This window comes from Sapajus apella, unplaced genomic scaffold, assembly GCF_009761245.1.
Source record: "Sapajus apella isolate SASKATOON/1434 unplaced genomic scaffold, GSC_monkey_1.0 scaffold7, whole genome shotgun sequence".
Taxonomy (NCBI): Eukaryota; Metazoa; Chordata; class Mammalia; order Primates; family Cebidae; genus Sapajus; species Sapajus apella.
The window spans coordinates 37,159,359-37,173,410 of NW_022436947.1; the positions used below are offsets into that span (position 1 = coordinate 37,159,359).

The 14,052-nt window shown below is 37.6% G+C and overlaps 1 protein-coding gene across 3 annotated transcripts in view; it reads left to right on the plus strand.

The window, feature by feature from the left end:
• The window catches only part of RELN (reelin), a 535,951-nt gene that overhangs the window by 377,634 nt on the left and 144,265 nt on the right, over positions 1-14,052 (plus strand). For all 3 annotated transcript variants that reach the window (XM_032276354.1, XM_032276355.1, XM_032276356.1), the window contains exons 21-22: positions 11,525-11,717; positions 12,525-12,637. In XM_032276354.1, coding sequence (XP_032132245.1) covers positions 11,525-11,717; positions 12,525-12,637 — 306 coding nt within the window. The remainder of the gene's footprint in view (positions 1-11,524; positions 11,718-12,524; positions 12,638-14,052) is intronic.

Genomic DNA, 14,052 nt, shown 5'->3' on the forward strand with positions numbered 1-14,052 from the left:
GGAAGCTTAGCAGGTAGATGAGGTAAATACAGTGAGTGACAAATGGAAACATCACTTCCTATTATTCTCAACAGCTTTGAAGTATTCTCAGTACTGAAGACTTTTGGTGCCTCTATAAAATGGCTAATATAATTGAATAGATTTATAAGTGACTTTCTAAACTAGAGCCTATTTATTTGGCTTTTTCACCATGAGGATTTCATTACCTGAAGTTGTTCATTTATTGATAGACTAATTTATACATTCAGCTATTTATTGATTGATTTACAGGCACTGTTTATACTAACAGTGTAGCAACTGGTGTTGGAGACAAAGATACAAAGGCCCTTTGCTTGTGGAGCTTACATTCTGGAGTGAAATAACAAGTACACAAATTCATAATAATATTCCAGACAGTGAAAAGTGCTGTTAGGGTAACAGAAATGGGATTTTATGTGGCAGAGTGGAGAGTGGTGCTATTTTAGGTAAGAGCGTTAGGGAAGCCCTCTTGGGAGGCATTAGAGTCCAGAATGATGAGAGACAACCGTGTAAAAGTATGGAAAGAGAGCTTTGCAGGCAGAGGAAACTGCAAGGACAGAGGCCCTGAAGCAGCCAAGAAACTAGATCACATAGCTTAATAGAGCAATATAAGAATTCTGGATTTTACTCTAGTGTTACAGGAATCTGGCAAATAATTTGGAGTAGGGGAGTGATATAATCTTCCTTATGTTTAAACAACAATTGTGGTTGCATTACGGAGAATGGGGTAGAGGATGATAGAAGGAGCAGTAGAAGGAGCTCAGGTAGGAGGCTACTGGTGTCATCTGCATGTGCTTAGGATAGGATGGTGACAATGGATGAATGAACTACTCGAAGATATATATTAGAGGATGTAGTAATCATCAGGACCTGCCTAAGGGATGGATTTAATGGCCATTTTCTAAAACTTATGCCATGTTGATGTCCATGGGCTTAATTTTTAAGTCATGTATTTCTCCAAAGTTAGAGTCCTCTAGAAATCTTCCTTTGGACTAAATAGCTGAGTGAGGTCTCAGAGGTAAGGAGAGAAACCACTAAACAAATCAACAGCAAGAAAAGTCTACATTTGATGGTTTAGATTTGTGGTTCTTTCTGGTTTATCGAAACAGAAATTTAGCATTCTGAGACACTTATTTTTATTTTTATTTTTTTGAGACAGAGCCTCACTCTGTTGCCCAGGTTGGAGTACACTGCTGCAATCTCAGCTCACTACAACCTCTGCCTCCCAGATTCAAGTGATTCTCGTGCCTCAGCCACCTGAGTAGCTGGAATTACAGGTGCCTGCCACCACATATGGCAATTTTTGTATTTTTAGTAGAGACAGGATTTCACTATGTTGCTCAAGGTGGTCTCAAACTCCTGGCCTCAAGTGATCCACCTGTCTCTGCCTCTCAAAGTGCTCAAATTACAGGCATGAGCCACCACACCCAGCCTAGTCTGAGACAGTTATTTTCTGTGGACAGTGGTTCATAAAATTTCCTTGATAGGCCCTGGGTGAGCCATGTGGGTTGGCCTGTGCAGCCTCCTCCCCTGCCTTGCTGGCTTTTACTCAGTCTACTCCAGTTACATTGCTCTTCCTTCTTTCTACACTAACAAGCCAAGCTCCTTCCTCTCCCAGTACCTTTGCATGAGCTGTGCTTCGGCCTAGAAAGCTCTTCCCTCCTTTTGGGTACAGGGCTTGCAGCCTCCAAGCTTTCCAGGAGACTGGGAAAAGTCCAAGAACTGCAAAAATGTGTATTGTCTCAAAAATATGACAAGAAACTCACCAAAATAAAATGAATACATTTTAATTAAATGTCTGCAAAATACAACTTTAGGTTAACTTTATTAATCGCTTAATTTCATATTCATAAAATTTCAAAATGGAAATCATTTTTAAAAATTTTAAAAGATTCCTGAGTATGCTGGGAAATCACAGCCAAAAAAATATATTAAATGCATTACTAGTAGCCAAATAAAATCTGTTACAAAATCCAACTATTTTTTGCAACCCAAAATATTTATATGTAATGTGGTACATAGGTGCATTTTAATATGTTTGCTGTGATGTGAGATGAAGTTTCCAAAATTAAGTATTGAGGTCCTACAAAAGTCTTAAAATGGCTCTTCTCGAGTATGCTCTAAATAAGGCATGTGGTTGCACACAGTTGGAAGGAGAAAGAAAAATAATTTCAAAGATTCCTTATGTATTTTCTCTCTCTCCTCCATGCTAAATATTTTCAGCCAGGGCTATTAGGCCCGATTATATCAACCAGTGTGTTCTGTTCTGAAAAGAAGTGATGTACAAGGAAATAGAGGAGATAGAAAAGAACTGAGAGAGACAGGAGTGTGTTTAAAGGGCAAATCCTAATGATAAGTGGTATAAATGTGGATCAGGTGAGTTTCTTTCAACCAAAATTGACTCTGGAGATAATGTGGATGTAACATAAGAGAAGCAGGAGTCAGGGAGTTCCGAAAAGCCTGAGATCAGAGATGAACTGAAGTTGTATCAGTCCATTCTCACACTGCTGATGAAGACATACCTGAGACTGGGAAATTTATAAAGAAAAAGAGGTTTAATGGACTCACAGTTCCATGTGGCTGGGGAGACCTCACAATCATGGCGGAAGGCAAAAGGCATATCTTACATGGTAGCAGATGAGAGAAAATGAGAGCCAAGCAAAAGGGATTTCTCTTTATAAAACCATCAGATCTCATGAGACTTATTCACTACCATGAGAACAGTATGGGGGAAACCCACCCTGATGATTTAATTATCTTCCACCAGGTCTCCCACAACATGTAGGAATTATGGGTGCTACAATGCAAGATGAGATTTGGGTGGGGACATGGCCAAACCACATCAGAAGTTGTGGACAGAAGTAGAAGGAGCTTGAAACAGTTAGGGCTCCCCTGATTACCCTCATCCCCACATTAGTGGTAGGGAAGTATTGTCCCTGACATCTCATGTACACAAACACACACAAACACACACACAGTTTCCTGACAAAAGACTGGCAGGCACTACAAGACCTGTGAGGATAGATTCTTCCCTGGGTGCGTGGTCTCCTGCAGTCGGCCCCTCTCTGACCTTTGGTCTCCCTCTCTCCCTTCTTCTCTGGGGGCCACAGCCCATGCTGCACTTTGCACTGACTCCCCCTCCAGCGGGCACCCACCAGAGGTTTGCTTTTTCTGCCACAGTTTGCTCCAACTGATGCACATTTTCTAAAAATGCCGTGAGGTGGGCAAAATGAAGACTCATCAACATAAAGTTGATAGAAAACTTTGAACACATGATCTCACCAACAAATTTCTATAAACTTTAAAACTACATATTTTTAAAAGTTTTTGGAATTAGCTGCTGGCATCTGGAATGTTGGGTAAATTGGCCTAGTTCCACAAGAGAAACAGGTGAGTGGCTGGGCTGAAAATGGAATTTGGACTTCAACAGAAGGGGTGGAGGAGCTGCTCTCTGTGGCTTCTAAAAGAGTCTCCCATCCCACAGCTGCACCCCAGTAAGTGTACATAGCCCGGTTAGAAAGAAGGGACAGTGTTCATTTGCAGTCATCATGGCCATTGTGTACAGACAGCTTGGATCTCACAGGGGAAACATTCCCCCCAATTCTATCTCCCATGAAGTTATCTGATTCTTGAGAGTAAACTGCCAGTAAGCACCCAATTTGATTCTGATTTTCACTGGACAGAGAGACTACTTTCTGTAAATGCTGAATTAACAGCAGTCAGGAAACTCGACTTATGCTTTTTACTGGTCAAAGAATTTGTCTAGCTTAAAGTAAGATTCTAGCACTGAATTGAAGAACTATGTATAAATTTGAAACTGAGTGAATGGGAATGGGAATGAAAAAGATGAAGAATATAAACTGTGAACTTTAGGAAAGGTAAAGATAAGCAAAACAACGCAGGTGCTAGGGACAAAAAGTATAAAAAGAGCCTGAAACAGATGCTAAAAAGCACATGTATTTCAAAACCTTTTTGATTACTGACACAACTTGAAAATCTTAACTAGGTAAATAAGAAATCTAGCCACTTAGAAATCCGTAAAGACATTTTAAATGAAGTATTGAGTAAATACATGCCAAACACATTGGTAGAGAGATTCCAAATTTGCTTGGAGGTGTCGTGAGTAAAAACCTGTTACAAAATAAATTCAGTATCTGGAAATTTTTACCTAAAGAATTAGTAAGCTGGTTGAAAGACGTAATCAGGAAGCCAAGAGGAACAGTAATAAATGTCTATTGTGTAAATATGGCTTGTTAAGCTCACATGTTTTACTTACTGTCTCTCTAACATAGAAATGATCCAAGCAGTGTCCCAGAGGAAATGCTATATCATTTCTGGAACCTGAAACATGAGTGAGTTTCTGCAAGGAATGCTGTTAGAGGAAAGTGTGCTGATGAAAGCAGTGTGAGAAAAAGTTTAGTGACCACATATTCTTGGTCTCAACTCTTCTAGGCAGAAGCAGAGGCTAGAGACCAGTAACAGGTGGTGCTCTAAGAGGGAGAGGCCCATAGGAACATAAAATCAGTCGATGTCCCCACATATTGAATACCATAGAATGGGGACCATCATGCAAAACCCATTCAAATTACAAAGAGAAAATTATGACCACAATAATTTAGAGTACTATTTTATTTTTTCTGCTCTAGTCCTTATTTAATTTTTCTGATGGATCAAGAAACAAAAAATAAGAACCTAGACAAATTAAGAAGGTAATTGTCTTCATTTGTTTGTGTTGCTATAAAAAAAAACACCTAAGTCTGGGTAATTTGTAAAGAGGTTTATTTGGCTCCCACTTCTGCAGGCTGTACAAGAAGTGCAGTGCTAACATTTGCATCTGGTGAGGGATTCAGGCTGCTTCCACACGTGGCAGAAGGAGAAGGGGAGCCAGTGGGTACAGAGATTACATGGCCACAGAGGAAGCAGGAGAGAGGGCATGGAGGTCCCAGGCTGTTTCTAAGAACCAGCTCTCAGGAAAACTAATAAAGCAAGAACTCACGCATTACCTCAAGGACAGCACCAACAGGCCATTTATGCAAGATCCACTCTGATGACCCAAACATCTCCCATTAGGCCCCATCTTCAGCATCAGGGAACAAATTTCAAAATGAGATTTGGAGGGACAAACATCCAATCTATAGCAGTAATTAACAGGCAAGATTTAATAGATAAAGATTATACTCTACAAATAAAATGTATACACACACACACACACATATGTATATTCCCTTCAGATGTCCAATAGACATTATGAAAATATGATCATGAACTAGGCTCAGAGACAGTCTCAAAAGATGCCAATAAAACATGATACCAAAATCAGGGGCTATAACAGTCATGTATTTCACTATTTAAAATTTTTAAACTTGTGTTTTGGGAGGAAAAACCTCCCTAAAGAAACAAAACATTAAAACAAATTTGAAGCAAGGGAATATTTTCAACACATATGACAGACTATATATCCTCAATATGTAAAGAACTCTTACAAATCAGTAAGTAAAAATGAAGCCACTTTAAAAATGGGCAAAGTCCATGAAAAGGCTTTACACGCACACACACACACACACACACACACACATACACATGCACACACACAAATATATACATATAAATAGCCAGTAAACATGAATAGTTTCTAAACTTCTTTGGTAATCAAAACAATGTAGATTAAGGAAGTATAGACATAAATTGGCCAAAATAAAAAGTATCTTCAAAGTTTTGTATTGACAAGTAGTAAGAATTGCCACCTCAGTCATTGTTAATGGTCTTGGTAAATTTAACCTGGTACAGTCTTTTTGGAGGGCAGCTTGACAGTTAAGTGTCAACTTTTTAAGTGTGCATTTGCTTTGACAAAGCAATTTGCTTTTAGGAATTTATCCCAAGGAAATAATTGGACACATGCACAAAGATGTGCAGGGATGTATATAATAGAAGTATTGTTTATAATAGTAAAAAATGAAAACCTCCCCCAATTTTTATAATTGAAAATTGGCTTGATTCGTTAAAAATGAAAATTTCTCACCATATTTTTTCAATAGAGAAAGATGGCAATGAAATGTTGTAAAAAGGAGTAAAGCAGATTCACTGTTTTCAAAATTTTTTTAAAAAAAGAAACAAAAGTAGTACATGTGTGTATACATGAGAAAAACTATCTGGAAGTATTTTTACCAAAACGTGTCTCTACATTTTGTGGTTATCTCTAGAAGGTGAAATTGCACATTTTTACCTCTTAAAACAATGCTGCTGGCCGGGCGCAGTGGCTCACGCCTTAATCCCAGCACTTTGGGAGGCTGAGGCAGGCAGATCACAAGGTCAGGAGATCAAGACCATCCTGGCCAACATGGTGAGACCCCATCTCTACTAAAATACAAAAAATGAGCCGAGTGTGGTGGCAGGTGCCTTGTAATCCTAGCTACTCAGGAGGCTGAGGCAGGGGAATCGCTGGAACCTGGGAGGTGGAGATTGTAGTGAGCTGAGATCACGCCACTGCACTCCAGCCTGGGCGACAGAGCAAGACTCCATCTCAAAACAAAAAAACAAAACAACAACGACAAAAAGCAATGCTGTTTTTATATTATCAGGTTGTTTTTTCCAAGAAGTGTGTGATTATTATAATCCACTAAATTAATATGGTTATTTCTGTTTTCAAAGGTAATAGTGTAGAAATAACAAGTGAGTTAAAATGCTGCCTTTAAGCCTACAATATCAACAAGTTTTCCCATCAAATCTAGTAAACATTTTTTTGATGATTACAAGAACATAACCAACAAAAGGATGCTGTCAGAGAGGGTTAGATTCATTCACATCGTCTTCAGATAAATAGAACTTCTGAATGGTATCAAAACAAAAACAACATAGTATGGCTTTTCTGTTTTACTAGAAATTTGCTTTGCAGAGCTTTTTTTCTATGGGACACTTGAAAATAATAGAATGTTGCTTAGGTTGCTAAAAAATGAAAATATGGATGTATTAGCTTCTCTTTTGGCACATGAATAGTGAGATTTCATTCATATTGCCTTATATATGAAACTGCTCTTAAAGAGATGGGCTCAGTTGTAAAAAATGGCTCACTTCCCTAGGTTGCTTGGCTGTTTGACATGAATTTGCTTGTAAGGAACTTTGTGGCTCAAGTATTCTCCCATTTGCTGTGGCTATGTGTGTCTGCCTTTCACATAAAAGAGCTTTTTTTCTGGAAATGGGAAAGAGGCTCTGGGAAAATGCAGAAACGGATTTATTTAAGTGAAGATAACCTCAAAACCTTATTGGTATTCATTACAGCATTTAAGTAAGTAGTTTTGTTAAACTTGCCTACTCACCAGTTGAGAGACCTCACTCACATGTTTATTTTATTTCACAAACATTCTTTGAGAGCCTTTGACAGGCAGGACATAGCAGAAAGGACTTCAAAGGAGAAACCAGAAGGCCTAGTTTCTAGCGTTTTAGTAACTATGTGACCCTGGGGCCAGCAACTCAGCTTCTCCATTTTCCTTCTCCGTAACACAATCTTAAGGATCCCTGATGGTCTCCCAGAGGGTCTTGACTCAAAGGTCAAATGAGATAATCCAGCTGTTAGAAAATCACGATGTCTAAAACAATGTGCTTCTGTGAGTTGCAAGCCAGGTTCTGAGTGCTTTAGGGGATGCAGAGATGAATAAGATATGATCCCTCCCTGTGGACAGGCTTCAGACTTGATCAAGAAAACAGATCCTCAGCAATACATGAGATTAAGCTAGGGAGAGTGAGGCAAAGAAGCTGCAGTATGGACTAAGCAGAGAACTGTGGAGACTCAAATTCCACTGTGCTCTTACCCATTTGGCCAGTGTCATAGCCTACTAGCCTTCTTTAGAGGTGGAAATAAAGACGGCTAGAAAGGTAATCTTGTCCTAAGTGGAATTAAATTGAAATTAGATGTAGAAGCTTTAGTTTTGAGGCATCCTTGCAAGTCAATATAAATAAAGCTAAGCCTCCTGATTCCCAATGCCTTCTCTCTCCGGAATTTCTCCCAAAAATGCTGATGTGGGCTGTTCTTTTCTGTTCCTATGAATGTAACAGAAAAGAAGTCAGCTTCATGTTTGCCTTTATAAATATATCTTGATTTAGATAAGCAGCAAAGAGGAGCAGTTTTGTAAGTTAAAGGATCACAGTCTGTAAAATTGATAGTCTGTGAAAAAACACAGACCCAATATCACTGCCAGTCTTGAATAAACCAGAAACAATCAAGTGGACTAATGCTATGAATGGTCTGGAGTATAAGATGCTTTTGCTTCAGATTAAGGGATCAGGATAGGTATCATATAGTACCATGAAGTATGACAGGTGTGTCACTTAGAAATGCATTCAGCTCTAGATTACAACAAACGCAACAAGAAAAGACTGACAATTACACAAATGAAAGTAAAGAGGTTTCTCTGTCATTTGTAACAAGCAGTCCTAGAATATGCAGTCCTGGGCTTGTGAGCACCTTAACAAGGCCGTTGGGGACCCAGGCTGTCTCTCACTTTTCTGTCCTACAATCTCAGCAGAGAGGTCTTTATCTGCATGCCTGTTCCATTATGGTCACAAGATGGCTGCTGCCCTCTAAAGAGGAAAGATGACCGTAGGAGCAATATGTAAAAGGGTGTGGCAGCCAATTCCATTGGTTCCCTTTTAAAATGCTTATAATGAAAGCCAAATGCGTAAATTCACTTACCACCTTTTACTTATATCTCATTGGTGAGAACCCATTGCTGGACACATGGCCACCCCTAGACCAATCACTGGAGAGTGACTAAAAGAAAAAGGCTGTGACTGCCAGCTGGATCAGCCCACACCGAAGCATTTGCAATAGGAAGTGGGAAACACCAAATAACTCTAGGCTCCCATTCTACCAGTTGAACGGCTGTATCTTAGCACCTGTGTCTTAGCACCTGTCTATATTGCTTCTAGATACAGGTGCTAGGCAAAAAATTTTGTTGTCATTGTTTAACTGCCTTCATTTCACTTACTTAACCTATTATTTTACATAATTTTATCTCATTTCTTTCTTGGCATCTTGGCACCTTTAAAATCTGTTATCAGCTATTCTGAAATAACTGACAGAGCACATGCCTCTCCTCAGCATTGAATACTTTCTCTCTTCAGCCAATTTCTTAGTTACATTTGTAATCATGTAAATATTAGGTGCAGGCAATATTTGCAAAACGCAGCATTTCCTTCTGTTTCTGTATAGAATTGTGAGGACACGAAACCATCTCAGAAAGGAGAAATTTACAAGATGCTGATTGTAAAAATAATCTTAAATTATTTCAGAAACGTTCAGGTGGGGAAATACTGTTCATGGCATGAGTGAGAAAGCATTGTTGGCTCTGTCATTTGCAGACCCTCTCTCCCATGTACTACCAGGCACTATTAGGTTTTCTCCTCAGATGCCCAGGAGACTGGTGTATCTTTAAAGCAAACAATTTAAATGAAGGCTAGTTGGCTGCCTCTAATTTGTCTTCCTCACAAAGGATGCTAGAAAGACATTTGACCCTTGAAGCTAAAAGCAATGCCTATTTCTCACAGAGAGAAGCATTTGGGATTTCTTTTGCCTACTTAAAGGACCCTAGAAGCATTATAGACAAGTGTGTGACTCTGTGGCTTACCACTATTTTCATTCTGTGTTGATTTCTTTTATTTTTCCAATATTGCTAAAAATTGCATTCTACAGCTTGATGTTTTCTAGATTGCATCCTGTGGATCCAAACACATAGCAGCAATCACGGTTTTATATTTTTAACATCAGAGTATCGTTGCTTAGTAACTGAAAGTTAGTGATTTGTAAATTCACTATAAACAAAATTTATTCCAAAATGCAGTGTTTTTTCTCTCCCAGTCTTAGAGTAATAGAAAGACAACGATATAGTATGTTGGTTAAGAAACTTTAGAGTCAGGCAAAGCTGGTTTCCTGTTGAGTCGCCCATTTACTAGTCCCATTTTCTCATCTATTAAAGAGAAATAATTATTCCTACTACACAGAGTTACTGAAAGATGAAACTAAGGAAAGTAATGTGGGTATTGTGTCATAGGACATGGCCTAGATTCCGCAAATGGTAGACATCTTAAACAGTGATGATAAACACGTTGTGGCATTTGCTATCTCTTAACTGGATTTGCAAGACTAGCAGTATTGCAGATTACTTTTCTTTTTCTTTCATTGACCATTCAACTAAAGCAGAGGATTTTCCATTTTACTTCTCTACTGGAGCTTTTCCATTTTACTTCTCTATTCATTGTCCAATTGCAAAACCTTAGTTTTAAAACTGTTAAACAGTAATTATTCATTGTTGGGGAAAGCTTATATTTTATAACCTTGAGTTTAAGCCAATAGTAATGCTCTGTCTTTACAATATTCCATCATTAAATGACATCTTAATCTCTGCAAGAAGCAAACCAGAATAGTTATCTTTATTTGGCTGATTCAGCAAAAGGTAAATAAGAAACCTTATTAAATATCTCAACGATTTCACAGAGAATTGCCTTAGCTTTTTTGTCTACATCAGCTATGCCCTCTGACTAACAGGTTTACCACTGACTAATAGGTTTACTAATAGTGGTACTGAAACTGCTTCAGAATAGCAGAAACAAGCACTGTGATGGACAAACCTTAGTGTGACTGACCCTGGGAATATTTGTATTGACCCATGGAACTACAATAAAATGTGTCTATATTTTAATCTTCTCTGATAGATTACAAATTTCTGAGCAGCTTTCTCTAAAAAAAATTAATTTGCTTGCCTTCAAATAGTTTACAAGTACACCGTACTCAATTGGGACCTAGTAAGATGTGAATTTTATTGATTTGAGACGCAGCCATTAAAACTACATTATGAAATTTTCAGTACTTAACCCATGAGTATTAAAGACCATTTGAAAAATAAGGAAAATATAAAGAAAATTTTAAATCACAAATTTCCTGCCACCAAACACAGCTACCACAAACATTCTGGTGAATTTCCTTCCTGCATAATTGTATGGATTTTTAAGACTTATTTCCTCATATACATTTTAATGTGATTATATTATCTTTATAAATATTTGAAATATGAACATTCTGTCAAGTGCTTTACCAGTTTACTTAAATTAAGCCTTCCATTTTGACATTGACACTGTTACAATTACTATTAGAAGTAATCCTGTAATACTTTTCATATTTTATAAAACTGTCTCTAAATTTAGAATTATTTTCTTAGGATAGATTTCAAGAAGTAAGATTAATAAGTCAAATTTATACTCACAAGCAATATATAAGCAGATACCAAATTTTAGGTACATTTGACAACTACAGATACTAACCTCTTTTTTAAAAAAAGTTACATCTTTGAAAAATTGTTCCAAATTGCATTTATTAGGTTGACTGAAATCCATTCTAGAACTTGTCAAGGTTTAAATAAGTAAAATTATTTTAGTATATAGTGTAAAGTGAAGAGTCTAATTTTTCTCTAACACACTGTGTTTAGAATTTTCTGATTTTCACCTCTGTCTCTTCCAGTTTTACAGGAGATTCTAAAATTGCCTCAAGTATGCGCTATGTGGAAACACAATCAATGCAGATAGGAGCATCCTATATGATTCAGTTCAGTTTGGTGATGGGATGTGGCCAGAAATACACGCCACACATGGACAACCAGGTGAAGCTGGAGTACTCAACCAATCACGGCCTCACCTGGCACCTCGTTCAAGAAGTAAGTCTAGTATCCCTAAAACTTGTGTCGGGTAACCTTCTGCCTTTTACATAGGAAGCCAAAAAACAAAAAAAAAATTACAGTTCTAGAAGTTTAGGTTTGGTTGAAAAGAAACAGTGTTATTTAATAATTGCAACTTAAAATTGACATAAAGTCAGCAAAGGATTACAAGGATGCTACATTCTTCATGACAGATACTAAAGGGTAATTGGAAACAAAAAATAAATGGAAATAACTTTCAAAACTGGCTACCCTCAAATGATGTTTTTAGTAGTATTGTCTCTAACCCTCTTTCTTTATAAATGTGTCCCTTTTTCCCTATGAGGTGTCTTCATCTGTCTCCACCTGTAGGTAGGCCATATTAAGAATGTGGTGTCTTTTGTCTTTAGAAACAAAGAAGAAATATATAAATCTTGGAATAAAATTCATATATATCTTAGCAATCTGCCACTGCAATAAATGAATAAACGTTATAGTGAATAAAATAATTTTTACCAAATGCCAATGTTATGATAACAGGCCTAAAAATAAAATCCTAATCCATTTCTATATGTACGTGTGAATATTGGGAAATATTCAATTTCATTATGGCACCTTATTTGAAATTATTTCTTAAATAATTTTAAGACTTTCTATGAAGTTTTAGCTTCATGGAGAGAAAAATCATGGATTGTTTCCATATCACAAATAGTTAAGATCATGACATTAGATTTCTCTAAGGTCTTTTTCACTGAAAGTGGGTGAGTAAACATATTTCACCTGAGGAAAACAGACGCTGAGTGTGATTTTTGCCTAACTTTCTTTTAGGAATGCCTTCCAAGTATGCCAAGTTGTCAGGAATTTACATCGGCAAGTATTTACCATGCCAGTGAGTTCACACAGTGGAGAAGAGTCATAGTGCTTCTTCCCCAGAAGACTTGGTAAGATGACATCTTTAGATATGTCTGTCACTTTCACTTTGACTATCCCTTTTGATTCAATTCTATCTCTCTTGATTCAAGTATGACTTGAATATGAAGGCAAGTTAAGCACAATGGCAAGATGTATGTTCTTTTTATTTCATTATCAAAAGACCAAAACTTTTCATTTGTATGAAGGACATTTGAAAAAGAGAGCTAATGACAAGTATGAAATATGGTTTCCAAACTGTCCTAGCTTTCTCTGACCTTCCTACTTGCCCCAGATTTTTCTTTTTAGGGAGGACTCAATGAGATGGTTACTTTCAGTTTAACGTACAAAAGCAGAAATAGGAATATAGAAATTCAAGTAATTTGGATTGCAAAACTGTTTTCTCACTGCAAAGCCCTACTTTTTAAATATTTTTTATATCAAAAGCTTAATACACACTCTTTTTCTTTTTTTATTATACTTTAAGTTCTGGGGTACATGTGCAGAATGTGCAGGTTTGTTACATAGGTATACACATGCCATAGTGGTTTGCTGCACCCATCACCCTAGCATCTATGTTAGGTATTTCTCCTAATGCTACCCTTCCCCTAGCCCCCCACCTCAGACAGGCCCTGGTGTGTGATGTTCCCCTTCCTGTGTCCATGTGCTCTCATTGTTCAACTCCCACTTATGAATGAGAACATGCAGTGTTTGGTTTCCTGTTCTTGTGTTAGTTTGCTGAGAATGATGGTTTCCAGCTTCATCCATGTCCCTGCAAAGGACATGAACTCATTCTTTTCTTTGGCTGCATAGTATTCCATGGTACATAGGGGCCACATTTTCTTTATCCAGTATATCATTGATGGGCATTTGAATTGGTTCCAAGTCTTTGCTGTTGTGAGCAGTGCTGCAATAAACATACGTATGCATCCCAGTAATGGGATGGCTGGGTCAAATGGTATTTCTGGTTCTAGATCCTTGAGGAATTGCCACACTGTCTTCCATAATGGTTGAACTAATTTACACTCCCACCAACAGTGTGAAAGCATTCCCATTTCTCCACATAGTCTCCAGCATCTGTTTTTCCCTGACTTTTTAATGATCACCTTTCTAACTTGTGTGAGATGGTATCTCAATGTGGTTTTGATTGGCATTTCTCTAATGACCAGTGATAACAAGCTTTTTTTCATAGGTTTTTTTGGCTGCATAAATGTCTTCTTTTGAGAATTGTCTGTTCATATCGTTTGCCTACTTTGTGATGAGGTTGTTTTCTTCTTGTAAATTGTTTACGTTCTTTGTAGATTCCGTATATCAGCCCTTTGTCAGATAGATAGATTACAAAAATTTTCTCCCATTCTATAGGTTGCCGGTTCACTTTGATGATAGTTTCTTGTGCTGTGCAGAAGCTCCTTTAATTTAATTAGATCCCATTTGTTAATTTTGGCTT